The sequence below is a fragment of the Camelus ferus genome, chromosome 1, assembly GCF_009834535.1.
Source record: "Camelus ferus isolate YT-003-E chromosome 1, BCGSAC_Cfer_1.0, whole genome shotgun sequence".
In the NCBI taxonomy this organism is placed as follows: Eukaryota; Metazoa; Chordata; class Mammalia; order Artiodactyla; family Camelidae; genus Camelus; species Camelus ferus.
In genome coordinates this window covers 95,847,334-95,866,901 of record NC_045696.1, presented here as the reverse complement: position 1 = coordinate 95,866,901, position 19,568 = coordinate 95,847,334, and the positions used below count along the sequence as shown (strand labels likewise).

The following is a 19,568-nucleotide window of genomic DNA, read 5'->3' as shown; positions in this document are numbered from 1 at the left end:
TTTGAATTGTTCATGCTAGTGTACAGAAATAGAACTGATTTTTATATTTCCATCTTGCACCCTTATAATTTAGTTCAACATGGTTCTCCATCTCCTGTATTTCCTGCAAATTGGCAGCTAGATTGAAAGTCCTGATCAAACTTGGGTTCTGTCTCTTTGGCCATTCTGTAGGTGAGGTTGTGTTCTTACATCAGAACACACATGCTGTCTAGTTTTTGCTCTTTTTTGTGGTGAGTAACCACTGATGCTTAGTGCCGAGGCGGTGAACCCCAATTGGGTTTGAGTAAAGGTGATATTCCAATTGTATTACTTCTTTTTCATTTATTAGATAAAATTTTAATGAAGAGACTTTTCCTCTTGCCTAGTCCTAGGTTGACCAGTAGTACAGTTTATATGGGAAAGTCAAGATAAATTCTTGTTTCTTTCCCTTTATGTGGAGTTTTCAAGATGACAAACTGCTTCACTGTCATTCTCAGAAGGTATCTAGTTTATTGTTTTCTTTTTAAATACTATAATGAAAGTACAGATTTGAATACTTTTGATGGAATTCACTCAACTGCATTTCTTCTCCATATTAAACTGGTCCATATTTGGTCAGTGGGAACCCCTTCAAGTTGGCCTCAGTGTCCTTTCAACATGACCCTTGTAATATTTGATAGCTTCCTTATTATCTGGTAGGATACGGTGTTCTTGGCTCAACTAGTACATTTCTTACACTGGAATCAGTAATTTTTCAAGATGTTCTGGCTTCTTTCACTTTGAATTGTTATTTCAAGATCACAGTCTGGATACTTAAAATGCTTAATGCTCATGGGTTGGTTACTGTAGCTCATTCTATGCTGTTTTAGTTGACAAAGGTAGAAAATGTTTTGTGTGTATGCACACACAGAATTATTTATACACAAGGATGAAATACATTGTGGTCTTACAATGACAGTTCTACTTAGTATGATTTTATAGGTGTTTTTCCTCCCAAGAGTAGGCTAGTTTATTTCCCATGATGAGCATCTCATCATCTGAGCCTCCTCTGACCTGCTATTTTTATTCATGCTCCTCAAAGTCTCATCCTGTTTTTTCTCAGGCTCCCAACTAGCTTAATGTGAAATAATGAAACATGAGAAAGATGTTTTCAGGAAGTGTCCCATCCGTACAAAAGCAAAACTGTTTTCACTTAAATTAGAATTAAAAATATTACAAATTAATATTGCTTGGAATCTGGATACTTTGTGATAAACTTATTTTACTATTGAATGTTTGTTTTATTCAACGGATTCTAAATTTATTTCCTATATAGTGCCTCTGATTTAGGAGTGTCTCAAAAATAGCAATATAGTCTTTGAAAACATGATTTTATAAGTGTACAATAATGTCATATATAAAGGAATAGTTTTTTTGAGCAACACAGATGATTCTCATCTGTAGGGTATATGATTTTTTTCTTTTTTATGTAATGTTCTTCTCATGTATTGTTTTCCTGATTTCATTTGGTTGTCTACATTCTCTTATAGCTCACTGAACTTAAGACACTTATTTTGCATTTGTTGTCAGGTAATAAGATCTCTACTTCTTTAGGGCAGTTACTAGTGCTTTATTTTAGTTCCTTTGGTGGTTTCATGTTTCTCTGAGTCTATGATCTTTGTAGCCTTGTGTTGGTGTCTGTGCATCTAAAGAAAAAACATTTCTTCCATTCTTTGCAGGCTAGCTTTGGCAAGGAAAGCCCTTCACTAGTCAGCCCAGCCAAAGATTCTGAGTGGGCTGGCTGATGGAGTCCACAGTGTTCCAGGGTGTGCAGCAAAATCCCTTGGTCACTTCACTCTCCCTTTCCCCATGGGAGAACTTGGAAGCCAAGGGGATTTCTTTTGGCATTGCATTCTGATGGGTGATGCAGGTAAAGTGAAACTATTCTTACCCTTCTCAATGCATCTTGTTTGTTTGTTTGTTTCTGTGCTCTTCCCCATTACTGTTATCTTTCACCTGGATTTCAGAACTCTTGTGAAGGTATTTTCTTCTGTAAACGGTTATAATATTGGTGTTTCTATATTAGGTCTATAGGGTTTCTCTATAGGAACCTCCTATTCCACCATTTTCCTGATGTCATTCAGCATTTTTTTTTTTTTTTTGGTTCTTCTTTTGGTGAAAGATACTTTGGCCCAGGCCTGCCTCAAATATTTGAGATATCTAAGCTGAATACCTCTTTTTTGGAGTTATTTATTCAAAAGATGGTTCATGAAATCAAGTTACTTGTCTCCATTTGTGCAAGTCCTAATCTGGTAATTAATATCAGATGAGAAAGAAAGCCATTCTCTTTTGCATTAAAAAATTTCAAATAGTTTTTTAAATATTTTGGTCCCACTTACAGATTCCTTATTAAAACAAGTGACATTAAATGGACTCCTCTACAGAACAATTATCCTTGCAAAAAAAAAAAAATCTATGGTTAAGCCTCCACTCCCTCATCTTTTCCCCCAAGGAATGTTAAGATCCTAAAAATGACCATAAACTGGTGATGTGTGTATTTTATGACACAACTTGGGCTACTTTCAATGATTTGTTGAAACTACCAGGCATATTTTTATAGTAAAATATATACCTGTATTGTTGTGAGATAAACAGAAATCAAAATGTATAGGTCATATCCAACTGCATCGAATTAATTAAATACCACCCTCGCCCCGCTCCCAACCTTTTAAAAACTCTAACAGCATTATGGGATGTTTTAAAGATAAATTATGGTTAGTAACAAAGTATAGAATCTGCAAATAACAAGTCTGAAACTTCCACTTCCAAAATTCTTTTTAACCCTTCTTAAACATATTTGCCAATTTCAGTGTATTTCACCTGTTATGATTTTCAAAGGACATATCTGTATGTGACTTTGGTGCATAAAACTTGAACCAAATGAATGTTCTTGATCTTTCCCTGGTGATATTTAAGGCAGATCATTTTCCTTAACTGTTAGCTTGTTAAACAACAGGATGTCACTAGACATTTATGTAGAACCTCTATTCTCAACTATTTTAAAACAGGATGAGTAGTCAAGAAATTTGGCCTAGGTGGCACTTATCTTTTTTAGTTCATCGTTTTCTTCATCTGCCAAATTAATAGAAATGTAAGTCTCCTATTTTCATTTTCGAAAGGGAAGGTAAATTTTACTCAGGAGATTGTGCGTGTGATCTGTCCTGGACAAAAAAGTATACTGGACTTCTCCTGTCCAGTCCTTTCTTCCTTGTGTACCAGGTGAGAGGAAAAGTTGACTCATTGTTCTTGGCCATTCTGAACAAGCCTATTACTTGCCATGAAGAGTTGGGGGAAGCAGTTTGCATCCTGAGATATTCTAACAAACAGCCTTTAAATGTGCATTTGTATATGTCTAAAATAAAAATATGAAGGCGTTAAAATGGTTAAACAGAGGAAGCTTACAGATAATAGAGGAAAAAAAAAATACCTGAACAGTTCAAAGGAAAATTGATCTCTGAATCTACTGACTACTCTTGACAAGCAGCACTACATTTTTCTATTCTTGGACAGCAAAGTTTCTTATAATTATCAAAACAATCTCACACAAGAGCCTACTAATTTTGTGTGTGTGTGCTTTTTTCACATTTTGAATAAATTTTTAACAAGATTTCACTCTTGAAAAACTAGGTTTTTAAATATATTTTGTTACTTGCTGCTGTGTTTTTTTTGGTCTAAATCAAGATTATAACTATTTCCTATAACTATTATCTTTAAAATCTCATTACATAGATTGTCTCCTTTCGAGAGTAACAAATTCAGCCCTCAAAGCCAGAATAATAAAACTATCAAGTTGTCTTTATACCCAGAAGACTACTAGATCAATCAATAATTAAACATCAGTAACTTTCACTTTTACTTTATAAAAGGAGGGATGCTAAAAATAATTGTGTGTGTGTATATATATATATATATAAAATCATATCATAATTTTAATTACTTCAACACTCCTCTCAAAACTACTCTCGTCCTGTTTACCAAGCCCAAGACATAAGAAGAGATGACAAGTCAAAAAGAGCAGCTTTTTTCCTACAATGATTATATGCAAAATAAATGTTTTAGTACATTTGTACTTTTTTAGGATGAATAGAAAGTTAAGTCACTGTGCAAAGACAGCTATATTGTACAAAGACAGCCAGTGTAACTATCAATAAGCTTTGATTATAAAGATTTTCTGTGTTCAAAATAGCTTGCCAATTGGTGAGAATTATAACATACATTTTATGGGATACATTAAAAGACTCTGGAGACTTGTCAGTGACCTCACTGTTATTAATATGTTCTTATTCTCAGCGTAATCATTTACAGAATTGTTAAAAAATTTGTATGAAACTTCAATAGGAGACTTCCTCATTCTTATTTTGTTCATTATTATAATTAAATAAAGAGAGTCTTTCGATCCTATAATCAAAAAGTGGTTTCTACTTTTCATTCACACTGGCCTAAAGGCCCCTAGTACAAGGTTCAGGGTGTACTGGAAGAAACATCAAAAGAATGATGACTTCAGTAAAGAACTTGACCACATACTCTTAACTACTGATTCTATGTGGAACAGCCTTCAGCATACAGGTCCTAGGAACAACTTCCTATCAGACAGTATTTCTAGCACTCCTAGTATAGGTGCAGATGACTCTGTGATAGTGGACTCCCCTAAAACCCAGGATCAAATGAGTAAGAAGTAAATACCTCAGACTGAATGACACTAAAGAGAAAATTTAATTGTGTTTAATTATTTTTACTAAATATGAGAATACTTTTCTTCTTGATCTATCCATTTTAACAGGCTACCCTATTACAAACTAGAAAAGTTCTTTAAATGATATCTTATTTGACTTCTTAGGATGCAGTAAGAGTCCTGAAAACAAAACCCTTAACAAACAAAATAACACAGTTGGAAAAATTTAAGAAAGATGATTTTGTTTAAATCAAAGATATATTATTGGTTTCTGTTGACAGAATTGCTCAGAATAATGATTAAATATTGGCCAAAATGCTTTAATGTGTCCTGTGGCTTTTTATTAGAATATAATTATTTGCAGAGTTTCACTAAAATCTTAAGGCATAATAAATCTATTGAGGAACAAACAATATTCTTTTCACATAGAAATAATACCACAATATACTCCCTGGTGCCTGCTCTATGATTTATAGATTCCAAGACTTACAGATAGGAAAGAACGCCACTTTCTTGCAGGACAGGAATTTTGGAGATCTTACAGAAAGAGAAATACCTCTGCATTTATAAGTACTGCAGTCAAAACCAAAGATGCGCTGGCTGTTTTATGAACCCAAGCCTTGCAATACACAGTTATAAGGGCAATAAAAGTACTTCTAGCAGATAAGAGTGATTAACGTATAGACCTCAGACCTTTACAAAGCCTCTGAAGAGAAATTAAATGTCCAGCTCTAGTTCATATCGCTCTTGTTATGTTAACCATATTAACAAGGACATTTCTGTTTATTAATTACAATAAGATAAATAAAATCAGCCAAATAAAACATCAAATTATTGACAATGAACTAGAAAATAGCTATACAAACATATGTGGTCAAAGCTCCACTTTATGTGGTAATGAAATTTGACCAGAAACAGGGACTAAGAGAGGAAAATGGACTGCTTGCTCTGCTGTCTTTTTGACTAAGCACCTCCCATAACAGAAAAAAAAGCAAGCTGTATCCACAGATTAAGCAGAAACATAATTTTAGAGCACTAGTTTCTAAGTAAGTTAAGCCTTGAGCCCTTTTGCTAAATTAACTCCCTGACTTTTGATAACTGAAAATATACAATGACCTTTGACCCTTGCACATATGAAAATCAAGAGAGTAAACTGCTATTTTCCCACTTTGAACAGACTAACTAGAAATGTGGTGATATTTTTAGTTTTTTTGGTCTTTACTTTAAGTACTTTTTGTGTTTGTTCTGATAGCTAATTATTCTGAAGTCATTTGTGCAAAACATTGCCAAGAGGAAAAAAAAAATTTTTTTAATGGTTGGGTCCCTCTGAGTTTTTCTTTGATGGAGACCATGTGGTAAGTGGCACAGTATCACCCCGCAGATGCAGCAGGAACCAAAAAAGTTCTCTTCATTGCTTCAACTAAAATGTTTTACTCTGGGTTTGTCTTGTTTAGTTTTATAAATGTCTTATACCTTCACAGTGGATCATTTAATCCTTACTTCTGGGTTTTTCCATTGCATTAGTTTTAGTAAAATTCCTTGCTGAAAATAGATGCTTGGCTCAAATAAGATCCTTAACAAATGTTGGATCTATCCCAGTTCTAATGATGATAAATATTCATTTTGTGATCTTGCTGGGAAACCATTTTTCTTAGCAGTTTTCAGTTTTCCAGGACATGTTTCTAAAATTTTAAGCTTGATTTTTGGTTCTACAGAAAAAGAGTCTGTAAGAAGAATGAGATTGCAGATGATTTCCTCATTCTTTATGTGCACTAAAATCTTCAAGAGTAACATTAGTATGCTCTGGATCCAAAAAGAAAATTAAAACCATCTTTTCATTGGAAAAAAGGATAATCTGGGGGACTAGACTGCCTCTCAGTGGTTCATTTAACATTTACTTCAATTATAAAATGTTTTACAAAATAAAAAAACTAAAATTTGTAGTAAGAGATTTTTCCAGTACTTTGACTTCAGTGATTTCCTAAGAGTAATAGTAATGTAAATTATCTTGTGTTATGTGTGAGCATATTCTCATTGAAACCATGATATGTTATAAAAAGAGTTTCATAGTCTTCTTTCCCTGAAGCAGGAATGAATGAGGCTACATGCCAAAGAGGCATTGGTATACTGTGAAGATGGTCAAGCGAGGCTGAGAGGAGGGCACTATTAGGGAAAATCTCACTTCTCTGAACATTTTTTGTTCTGGGTCCAGACACTACTAAGATTTTTTTAATATATATGTTTTGGTATCCTGACAGTAAACCACAAATCAGCTAAAAGTTTACTTTGAGAGTCCCACCTATTAAGTTGGCTTAATTCAATTTTGAGGGTGTGTATGTCTAGAAGCCAGAAACTTCTAGAAAGACAGAGACAAAAAAAATTTGTTTTCAGTCATCAAAGAATTCATTATAACAAAGAGAATTTTTACTTTACTTTGGTCCCCTTAATATTAACAAGCATTTCTTGACTCACTGAATAATCAAAATTGTCAACTATTTCTCCTTTTTGTGTGTGAATCTACAATTTGCTGAAAGATGTTATGTAATAAAGTGGAAAAAACAGGTTTCAAAACCTGGGGTTGCTTTATATTGGGTGAGGACTCACAGTGTGATGTTTGACTGAGGTTTTGAAAACATGCCCTAAACTGATTTATGATCTTAGAGGCATAATTTATTCAAGACTGTCAATGGTTAGAAGTTCCAAGATAGACTTAAGTGAACTGGAAGGAAGCAACAGTGTTGAAAAGATAATCTTATTTAAGCCTTTACAATTTCACTATAATAAAAGTTCTAGAATTTGAACAAAAAAGGTGTTGTATAAAAGGGCTAGGAAAAAAGAAATGCAGTGAGTAATTATTTACCAGGTACACTTTTTGGCACTGAGAATCAGTAGATTAGAAACAGGTAAATATTGGCAGAAGGCAGCCGGAGATCAATTATTGCTGCCTCTGACATCTAACATGGAACAAGGAATACCACATGGTGATGAGGGAAGGAAAAGTCAGAGAGGGAGAATCCTAATTTGACTGAGCAGTTTCCCAAGAGAAAATGAATTTTAAACTGTAAGTAACTGAGTTTACCCTGAATTAACAAGACTAAAATTCTCCCTTATGGGCAATTATGCATGAATAAGAGCTAAATAAAGTTTTATTACAGCAAACAGAGTTACATTTTTGAATATTGAGCCTTGTGCAATAAATTTACTTCTGCTACAAAATATCTGGATTTTTGGAAGAGGAATCAGCATATAGTTCATCAGAAAGGGCAAAGAGCTAGATGACATCACACAGAAAGTTCAAAATAGAAGACAATTGAATAGGAAAATAGAATCTTGGGGTTCCAAATGAAGGAATCAGGATAAGCTAACCCAAAATACACCACTGGGGTATAAGGTTTATTTTGAGCTGAAGGTAACTGAGAAACGGCAGATGTTTCTCTGTGCTCCTCCACCTGCCTATAATCAGGACAGACATGTCCCCTAAGAAAAGTGCCCTCTTTGTACCAGGAAGAGGAGAGCATTCTTACACTGGAGATGAGTCTACACAGAGATGAGTCTGTATAAACCACCTTACTAAAGTATCTTTATCCTTCATTATTTCTCCTCCAATATAATTTCCAGTCATTTCCTCACAATTTATAAGCCTTAGAAGCTTAATTATTTGGGAACACAGCACAATTATGAAAAATCTTAAATTGTCATAGAAATGTGATGACATGCATATGATTGAAACTCAGGAGAAATTTATTGGGCTTTACAAGGAAACCATCTAATTACCAATTTAGACTATAGGTCTTCAGAGTTAAGATACTCTTTAGGCTTGGATTGGGTAAGACTTCATAAGGAACTGCCAAATGCTTAGATAGTTGATTATTTGAAAGTACAAGCAAAAAAGATGTCATGGTTTGTAAAATTCATGTATGACCAAGAAAAAATTGTGTGCATTACTAACAGAGACTCTGATTTAACTATTTACTGTTGGTATGTTCCCAAATAGTTTTGCCTGGATGGGAAACAAAGACAACCATGGCCATCATCAAGTATCAAAATCTCATTATGAGGCACCCACTGAACAGTACATATTGAACTTCCCATGTTTAATCTATATGACTCTGATTAAGACTTGAAAAACCCACCCTATAGGTCACATTTTTTGGCTGCACTGTGTCTAAATAAATAATTATACTCTTTTAATAGTCAACTGTATCTGCATTATAACAGGCATTCACTTTAGTCTATCTAGATATACTGGAACTGGAGGGAACTTGCATCCCAAAGTTAATTGAATGAAGTTGACTTTTTTTGAAGTTCTATCTATAAATGCCATATTTGTTTGTCTATTAATTCAATGATTTTCTTTTCTACATCATCCTTCTAATCAAAGCCAGTTAACAAAACATTTTGCATCAAATTTATAGCTTGAGTACCTGGGTGCATATTGGTTACTTTTACTTATAAAAAATTACTTACAAAGAACATTCTACTTTATCAATAATCAGATTGTTGAATTTCTAAATCCAGACTTCGTTTATACTGGAAATTTAGAGCTGACTGAGATGGTGGGCATCATTATGGAGAGTACCAAAGAAAAAGTAATGTAACAAATAGCATGTCTGTTTCCTAGGAAATGTGATTTTAAAGTATCTGAAATAACCCTTCTGTGAATAGGTCAGCAAGGTAGTCTATCAGAATAATATTAAGTTTGCTAGAATACCTCCTTTCAGTTGAGTTCAGTGCCAATATCAGCCTAAAAACTTAAGTTTGAAAGTTGTTTACAGGAATGCATCCCTTGAGAAGCGCAAATCCAGCTGAGTTTTTCTCTTACCTTGATAGCCACGGGTGATCAGCATCAATTTGAGTGGGTCCTTCTCAGGGCAGTCAGTGACAGCCCATCTTTCCTCTGGAATACTTTCATGCAAGTGAGATCTCCTGGTCAACAGCGTGGCCGACTTTTTCTGGTGGGTCGTTCCAGGTCCTTATGACTCTATGTCTCAGGGTTTCTAGGAAAGACAGAAGCTCTTTTAAGTACTGGATGATTATGAGAGAATTAAGTTAAATCAGGCACAGGTCATAGTCTCAGACCCAAATTCATAGGTACAACAATTATAAATTTAAGAGAATCTGCGCTTGCATGTAGGGGTCCCTCTAATTTTTAACAAAGCTAGCAGTAAAACTCTAAGCCTTTTTTATATAAGAGGTTGCAGAATCTTTGCCAATGAGTTTTTTTTTTTTTTTTCAAGTTTGACTCATTCACTCTACTTGTCCAGAGGAATGAGGCCTATAGGAATCTGCAAACATTTGTATAATTCCTGGACAACAGCAGAAATAAACGACTTCTAATGTGCTCTGATGTGCCCAAAGTAGGAATTATGTGTACTGAGAGGCTTTACTGCTCCCTGGGTCACTCAGACACCACACCCATCATAACTAGACATAATCTTTTACCTTTTTCAGGCCTTAATTCAATGAAATTCAACTGACACCAGGTTCCTGGACAGTTGATTAGAGAAAATTTCCTGCACTTACTTTGGAAGTGGCCTCAAAGAATTCTGATACATAGCACATTTCTTTAATATTTTAAATAATTTCATCTTTTTTACTAGGCATAGTAAAAGTCTAGTTCCTTTAAAATCCCTCTTATTCGGATGACTTTGGCACAATATTATTAACCAAATAGGGTATAGGAATTACTCTGTTGGGTCATTCCCATAGTCCAAATTTCTTTTAGCTCTTTTTATGGTCCATTTGTCCCTTTCATTTTGTGAAGCATATTTTTCAAAATGAACAAAAGCTTCTTCCAGTGGGTCTTCTAAGTTTGGAGCCTGCCGGAAATGAACAGCAGCTTGCGAAACTCCGTCAGCAGGATTACTGCCTTTAGAAATTTTGTCCTTCTGCCCTGTGTGAACTCTGCAATAAATCACTAATACTTGAGGAGGCAGTTGTAAAGCCTCTGACAAAGCAGCTATCAATTTCCTATGGAATACCTAAGCTCAGTTGATATAAAAAAATTGTCTTAAAAAAAATTTACCCTGGACCTTGGAACAAGACGGCGCAGCAGCGGCGTCTGTGAGGCGTGGGGGTCGTGGTCAGCGAGGTGTGTGGGGCGGGGCTGTGAGGCGCAGGGGACGGGGTTGGTGAGGCGAGGACGACAGCGGCAGCAATGGTGAAGCCTGTGAGGGGTTTGGGTTTGGGCGGCTTCGGGGGCCCCAACACACGACGGACCAGGCTAAGCTCCACAGCCTTTTTCTGGGCCACCGACTGCCCCTATGGGACTGGGGCACCCTAGGAACCCTTAAAAAAATTTTTTTTACCCTGTTGGGTGACCAATACTACGCATATATTTGGTAATATACAGACTCATTGTGAGTGAATAAACCAAGAATTACAGCTCTCGGAACTGCTATTAACTTACCTGCTTGTGTAGACTTAATTCCAGATCAAAAAGAAAATAAGTAAAACCCCACCAAATCCCTCCAAACTTCCAAATTTCATAAGAAGTCACCGCAGCATAGCACCACTGCCAGTCTTACTTGCTCAGTGCCTCATATCAGCTGGCGAGAAAGTCACGTGAACTACCCTGGGTAGCATCTCAGTGACATCAGCTTTGCTGGTGATCCGAATAGGAAGGTCTTGTTTTCTTCATATTAAGACAAGAAAAATGTAAATTAGATGGCACTTTGGTTTCCTTCCTGTGTTGACGTTTATCAACCTAACACCTTGTTCTTTTGCCTTTTGGCAAGTGACTATGCAGCAACTTCCCAATGTATTGCCTTCACTTAGGGCCACAGGTTTCTCCAAGTTCTCAACCATCAGGCCTCTTCATTATGTCTGCTTTCCTAGCTACATGGCTTCTGGCTGAGAAGGGACTTGCAGAGGTAGATCTGAGCTAAGACGCAGACCTAAGTAACCAGGTGCACAAACTTGTGTCCTCAAACAGGGAACATAATTGATTACCAGTTGGAGAAGTTGTGACCTTCTGTCCCTCTCTACAGGGACATTGCCTAACAAAGGCAACTGCTGTCGTAAAGATCATTGCCTCCCCGTTCCCTGGAGTCAGTTTGAGGCTGGGACAATAAAGTGACACAGGAGGAGCAGAGGGAGAACGGACAGTAAGGAAGGAGGAGGCTTTTTATGAAATGACCAGTGCCTTGAAATCTCACATTTCTTCTTCCATTTTCCTCAATTTTTTTTTCTTCTGGCTATCTAAATCATTTTTTAGGTTTTTTTTTTTTCCTTAGAATGATTTTTATCCCATAAATACCAATGATTCATTTACTTGAGATAAAGACTGTCTTAAAAACCCCAGCAAATATGTTAATTTATTCAAATCAAAGGAAGCATCTTCAGGCAACTGCAAAACTGGATTCTCACACACACATTTCAAATGTGACAAAGATACTAACTTTTTAAGAGAAAGACCTATAGGCAGTATTCATGGCTGTAGGGGAGAAAAATTAACTTCCTCTCTATCCTTCTAGATTCTTAGCTGAGACCTCATGTGTAATAAAAGATTAACAGAGAAAATCAAATAGAAGTTTAATAACATGTGTACCTCTCTATCACGAGAGTCACCCAGGAAAATGAGTAAATCCCTTAAATGGCTCAAGCCTTTGCTTTAAGTACCCTCTCCAGATGCGGGGTGGAGGAGTAGACAGCCAGTTATGTTAGGTTACCAGAAAAAGTACAGTGAACAGGGTATGGCTGTTAAGCAGATTTAAGATAAGAGTTTCTAGAGATTTAGTCATCTGCCTCTTCCTGGTACAGAGAGGGAGATACCATTACAAGTGGAGATTTTTCTTGTAAATATTTCATACAAGAGGGGAACTTCTACTCAGTTTTCAGAGCATAATCAGCCTAAAATAATCCTTATGCCAAAAAGGCGTATTTTGGGGTGGCATGTTCTGCTCCCCTTCAAGACATTTCATAATTTCCAACCACATGGTAAGCCTGGCAGGATTTCAGAGCCCATGCTACCCATGCTTATTCCATAGTAAAGTCTTGAATTTGGAGCATCTGATTATCATTCCAAAAGAGCAAGAGCTAGAACAGAGACTTTTCTAATTCAGAATATCTTCCCTGACTATTGTGTGGCCAGAAACCTTCAGTGAGTACATTTAATTTAGGAACTCCTAGACATCCTGTTCTAGTCACCGGAATTGGTAGAGAAATATAACTCAAAACAAAATCTCCTAACTCAGAAAACCTCTCCACAACAGTAAAAGAGAAGTTTTATTACTGACTAAGCATTAAAAAAGAACAAGGCATGTATTATAGATAGACAATCTGATAGAGGGATTGTAAAGAAAAAAGAAATCTCACCCAGAATCAACACAGTATATACATATTTTCAAGATAAATAGTAACACTTTCCATGACGTTTTCTGTTATTTCACACCAAAAATATGGATAGACTTGTGATAAGGACTCCCTCCCCCTCCCTAAATGAACAAAATTACCATGTAATGCTCTGATAGGAGAGGATATCAAAAAAGTGCATGAAAACTCACTAATATTATTAGCTATTAGGCAAATACAAATTGAACAGATACTACTATACACCTATTAAAATGTCTAAAGTATCTAGAATTTTTAAAACACGACCATATTGGATTCCATAGTATCAGTGGGTGTGCAATAATAGAAGCCAGGTGGCAGCACTTCATCAGCATAGAAAAGGACGTATCTACTCTGATGAACAGCAATGCCAAACTGGTCACTAGGGGGCTTTGACCCACAGAAATTAGTAATAATGGCCAAGAGACCAAGGAGTTCTGAGGGACAAGATTTGTGGGTAGCTCACAGGGTTTTTCTTGAATACCTATCTAGTTTCAGAAAAATAAAGATGAAGTAAACAGATAAAGACTGATGTTAGCTTCTCTAATAGGACATCATAATCCCTGATATATTGCTAGCTTAATTAACTACCTTTTAGATTCAAAACTATATATTGAAAGAGAGACTGAGTGATCTTTAGGAAGGACCCTGGGGTGCCACAGCTAGTGTTTGTATTGAGTAACGAATCTCCCAGTCCTTGCCCAAAGGGACATACAATTATTTGCTTGAATAGCTACACTGAGGAAAGGGAAATATCCAAATATTCTATGGGATGTTTGATATAGATTCTGAGCTGACACTCATATCGGGGGACCCAAAGCACCGTCATGGCATCGCCTTCCCCTGCTCACCACCCATTTACAGCAGGAAAACATAGGGATTAGGTAATAATCGGTGTTTTGTCTATCTTACAATGAGTTCAGTGGATTCATTTATACTCTCATTACTTATTCCTTCTTTCTTGGATCATCATATAAATGAACATTCTTAACCAGAAGAACTCTCACTTTGATTCTCTGACCTATAGGGTAAAAAGTGATTGTCATAGGAAATTCACATCTTTGAGACAATGGGAAAAGAAGAGTTTAGCTGCCTACCTGGGGAAAAGATCAGGGCCAATGAGGAAAAGGAAATGCTGAGTGAGGCAGGGAAAATGGGAAGCATACCAAGTTATAATTTTACTTTTACTTATTCCTACTTCTATGCTTTTACTTTATGTAGATGTGAGTTCCTGACCTTATCTTTAAAGAACTTTTTAGCATTTCTTACAAGGCAGGTCTATTGGCAACAAATTCTCTCAATTTCTGTTTGAAAAGATATTTCTCCTTCACTATTGAATAATTTCAGGGTGCAGAATTCCAGGTTGGTGTTTTTTTTTTTCTCTCTCTCAATATTTTAAATATCTCACTTCATTCTTTTCTTATTAACGTGGTTTCTTCTTATTTACATCAGAAGAGAAGTCAGAAATAAATCTTTTTTCCTCTATAAGTGAATTTTACTTTTTTCTTTCCCCTGACTTCTTTCAGATTTTTTTTTTTTTTAATGCTTGATTTTCTGTAGTTTGAAAATTATATGCCTAAAGTGTAGTTTTTTGGGCATTGTTCTTGACCAGTGCTTTCTGGATTTATTATTTGGTGTCTGACATTAGTTGAGGGAAATTCTCAGTCATTATTGTTTAAAATATTTCCTGATGTTTATTTCATTGTCAATATTAGACAGTCTCAGAACATACAAATCTAAATTTCCACTTTTACTTTCTTAACTAAAAATATCTTGAACTTTCCTTTTAGAATTAAATTACTTACTTTTTATGCTTCTGTGTATGCACAGACCTTTCTAAAAGTAAAAACAAGAAAAGGGGAGAAATTAATTTAAAGATTGGTTTAGTAATTGAGTGGCTTTTGCTTACTTGGGACAAAATACATTTTTTTTTTCTGACTGGATGGAATTATTGCAGCACCATTATGTTTCTAAAAGAGAAATTAAATCTTTTCGTATGTCAAGAAGTCAGAAGTAATCATAGTTCTTGGTAAAGCTGTTTGAAAAAATATTCATGAAGATGCAATGATATGTTTAATTTATATATTGTGTTTGTCAGAAGAAACAGTATGGACTTTGGATCTGGTCAGCAGGAACTACTTAATCTCTGTGGTTCAGTCTCTTTACCTTGGAAGAAAACAGGAAATATAGTCTACATGTTCCCACCCCACATATGGATTGTATCTAGTAGATTGTATTGAAAGCCAGCAAAAGAACCCATCTTGATTATGATATGACTATGGCTAGATTTATGGGAAAAACAAAAAACAAAAAACACACTACTATATTTTGGTAAGACTTTGGGAATAGTATTGAAGTAAAAGGAAATCCATGGTATGACACTTTAAAATATATGGGAGCTGGAGCAGTTCTAGGGAAGAAAATAGTAGTAATTAGAGTTGTAAGAGGGAAGAATAAATCTGACTCCATATTAGATCTGTTCCTTTAGCTCTAACCCTGTGCTCTGTTGCCTGTGCTTAGTCATGCTGGTTCTGCACCTTTGGTAAAAAAATGTTGTGTATAGCCTGGAATATACAGAATAGCCCATTCTTAAAGCTCTGATCTGTAAAGGTATGATACTTTCCATTCACATAGAGATAAAAATCTGCAGAACAAAGAATAACATTTGTCTTGTTGGTGGTTTACTGACCTAAAGAGACAGCTGCAAGAACAAAGGATTCTGACACCAAGAACTTTGAAAAAACCAACCACAGCCCCTACCCTTTTAGTATAAAATTGGCCTGAATTCTGACTTGGGTAAGATAATTCTCTAGGACATTAGTCCACCATCTTCTCAGTCTGCTGCCTTTCCAAAAGTTGTTATTCCTTGCCCCAAAACCTCGTTTCCTCATGTACTGGCTTGTCATGCAGTGAGCAGAACGAGTTTGCACTCAGTAGCAGGGTGACTGCCAGGGTTTATTTAGCTGCAGGAATAAATCCTTCCAACTATTCTCATACTTTTTTTTTCCTTAACTTTTTTTTATTGAGTTATAGTTATTTTACAATGTTGTGTCAATTTCCAGTGTAGAGCACAATTTTTCAGTTATACATGAACATACATATATTCCTTGTCACATTTTTTTCACTGTGAGCTACCACAAGATCTTATATATACTTCCCTGTGCTATACAGTATAATCTTGTTTATCTATTTTGCATATGCCTGTCAGTATCTACAAATTTTGAATTCCCCATCTGTCCCTTCCCACCACCCACCCTCTTGGCAACCACAAGTTTGTATTCAATGTCTATGAGTCTGTTTCTGTTTTGTATGTATGTATGTATGTATGTATGTATGTATGTATGTATTTATTTATTTATTTATTTATTTATTTATTTATTTATTTATTTTTTAGATTCCACATATGAGTGATCTCATATGGTATTTTTCTTTCTCTTTCTGGCTTACTTCACTTAGGATGACATTCTCCAGGAACATCCATGTTGCTGCAAATGGCGTTATGTTGTCGGTTTTTGTGGCTGAATAGTATTCCATCGTGTAACTATACCACATCTTCTTTATGCAGTCATCTGTTGATGGACATTTAGGCTGTTTCCATGTCTTGGCTATTGTGAATATTGCTGCTATGAACATTGGCGTGCAGCTGTCTTTTTGAAGTAGGTTTGCCTCTGGATATATGCCCAGGAGTGGGATTCCTGGGTCATATGGTAAGTCTATTCCTAGTCTTTTGAGGAATCTCCATATTGTTTTCCACAGTGGCTTCCCTTGCTTCCCTCTCCCACTCTTAATGATTTAGTTGTCTTCTTCTACAATTTTGTGTTTATTATTTTTGTAATTCATGGCAGTTATCTCCTTTCCAGTTATGAGTTTCTCATTTTTGTAGCATCCTGCTTCTTTTCTATTTAGAGTAGACCTGTCAATATTTCTTTCAGCATTGGTTTAGTGTTGCTAAACTCTTTTAGTTTTTGCTTGTCTGTGAGGTTCTTTATCTCTCCTTCTATTCTGAAAGATAGCCTTGCTGGAAAGAGTATCCTAGGCTGCATCTTTTTTCATTCAGGACTTTGAATATATCTTGCCACTCCCTTCTGGCCTGTAGTGTTTGTGTACAGAAATCCGCTGAGAGCCTTATGGGGGCTTCTCTTGTAACTCACTCTTTGTTTTTTTCTTGCTGCCTTTAGGATCATTTCTTTCTCCTTGACTCTGGCCATCTTGATTATGATATGTCTTGGTGTGGGTCTGTTTGGGTTCTTCCTGTTTGGGACCCTCTGAGCTTCCGGTACTTGGATATCTGATTCCTTCTCTAGGTTTGGGAAGTTTTCAGTCATGATTTCTTCAAATACCTTTTCAATTCCCTTTGTTCTTCCTTCCCCTTCTGGAACCACTATTATGTGTAGATTGGCACGCTTTATATTATCCCATAGGTCCCTTATATTGTTTTCACTGTTTTTTATTTGTTTTTCTCTCTGCTGTTCTGATTGGAGTGCTTTCTGTTGTCCTGTCTTCTAGGTCACTTATTCATTCCTCTGCATTATCTAGCCTGCTTTGTACAGCCTTTAGGTCAGCTCTCATCTCAGCAAATGAGTTTACTAATTCTACTTGGTTCTTCTTTATAGCTTCTATTTCATTTTTGACATATTTTATATCTCTAAACACTATCTCTTTTAGTTCCTTCAGTACACTGATCACTCCTTTTTGAAATCTTGATCTAGTAGGCCATCAATGTCTATTTCCTTGATCGTGCTTTCAGGGGATTTCTCTTGATCTTTTAATTGGGAGTGGTTCCTCTGCTTCTTCATATTGCTCATATCTCTCTGGCACTGTGGCTCAAGGAGTATCAGTTATCTAGTTCTCCTGGAGATGGTGTGCTCTTAATGATTTTTATAAAGAGGTCTTTGTGTCTTCGCCCTGTTTTGCAATCTCAGCTTGCTGTTTCCAGAGGCCCTCTGTTGGCACCCTCTTCTGTGCTGCTCCCAGTGTCTGTCGGCTACCAGATCATGCCCCCTCCTAACACTGGGTCAGGTGCTGAGCTCTTTCCCAGTGAGCGGGCGGGTCACTCCCCCTCCCAGCACCGTGGTCAGGTGCTGCACTCCTGCCAGGAAGGCGGGTGGCCACTGCCCTCTCCCAGCGCTGATCGCTTCTTTGCTCTGTGCAGCTGCATGCTCCGTCAGCCTCAGGGAAGTTGGCAGAACAACCCCACCCCTGCTCTGTGCCAAAACTCAGCTCCTTGTTTGTCTTGGCAGTGCAAGTTCTCTGAGGTACCAGGGCAGAAAGATCTTATCTGGCCTTTGAGGCTGCTAAGCCCTTAGGTACAGATTCAGGTTTTGACACTGCCCCCACCTGGGTGCTAAGCGCTGGAGGATATGGCAACTGTGGCTAAGCCCCACCTCTCTTCTCCCGAAAACCTTTGGCGGGTTTTTAGAGATGAGGGTATGGCACCCTTCCCCCCAGGGTACATCAGCCGTGTTGTTTTATGGAGGGCCCGGGTTGTTTTGCCCTGTGTACCCATTCATCCATGGCACGCTGCACTCTGCAGTCCTCCAGGGTTGCCTCTGTGCAGCTGCCCCAGTCCTCCGCCCAGCTTGGGCAGCCTGTCCCATCCCCTACCTGCCGCTTTGCCTCTAGGGCTGGGAGTTGCAGAGACCCTCTGTGCCCGTTTAACTTAGTTCTGTCAGTCAAGGGGTGCTCCGTACAGATCCAAGCCTTGGAGGTTCCCCCTCCAGCCCACTGACCTTTCTGCTGGAGAGGGGGAGATTCAGCAAATGAGCGCTATTCCTCCTTTGCCACTTCTCTCCCTGCAGGACTGGTCCCGCACTGTTTTGCTTTTTCTTCTTTCTTTTCTCTTTTTCTCCTTCTAGATTTGTGGTGTCTGTCTTTTGAAGAGGGAAATATTCTGTCAGAATTCAGCAGGTGCTCTTGTTGCCTGGGTAGGCCCATGGATGTGAATTTTGGTGTATTTGTGGGAAACGATGAGCTACAAGAACCCTTCTACTCTGCCATCTTGACCCCTGACCCTCATACTTTGCATTGCTAATTCAGATTGAAACCCCAGTAAGTGAGCACCTGATTGGACACTTGGGTTACCTTCTCATCTACTGACTGAAAGAGGTCAATCTCTTTATCAGTAGCCCTGTCAAAGGTTTTATCCAAGCAAAGAGTGGGAGTATCCTATATCAAACCAGGGCAATGTTACCGTAAGAATGTTCCCATGAGAAAATCCTCTTCTGCAAGTGCCATTGTGACACATAGTCCCTTGGAGGCCACCCAGCATGTCTTTCACATTCATTATGCTTCATTTACCTTTGATAATCCAGGCATTCTTCAAAGTAAAAGTCAATCTTTTTTGTTTTCTCTGAAAAGCCTTTTCTGATTTCTCTGATCTTCATTAATCTCTTTTTCCTTTGAATTCCTATAGGTTCTTTCACAGAATTGAGTAATTAATTATACATTTTTAAAAGCAGATCGCACACTGACCTAAAAACCTGGGTTAGATCCAGCCTTGCCATTTTCTAAGCTGTGCAAATTTGCTCAATAAGACTTTCTGGGCTTC

At 37.0% G+C, this 19,568-nt stretch overlaps 1 protein-coding gene across 1 annotated transcript in view; it reads left to right on the top strand.

Annotated features, from left to right (window-relative positions):
- The window catches only part of AADACL2 (arylacetamide deacetylase like 2), a 57,668-nt gene that overhangs the window by 5,077 nt on the left and 33,023 nt on the right, over positions 1 to 19,568 (top strand). Inside the window, exon 2 of the mRNA XM_032486214.1 lies at positions 1,698 to 1,888. Coding sequence (XP_032342105.1) covers positions 1,828 to 1,888 — 61 coding nt within the window. The 5' untranslated portion in view covers positions 1,698 to 1,827. The remainder of the gene's footprint in view (positions 1 to 1,697; positions 1,889 to 19,568) is intronic.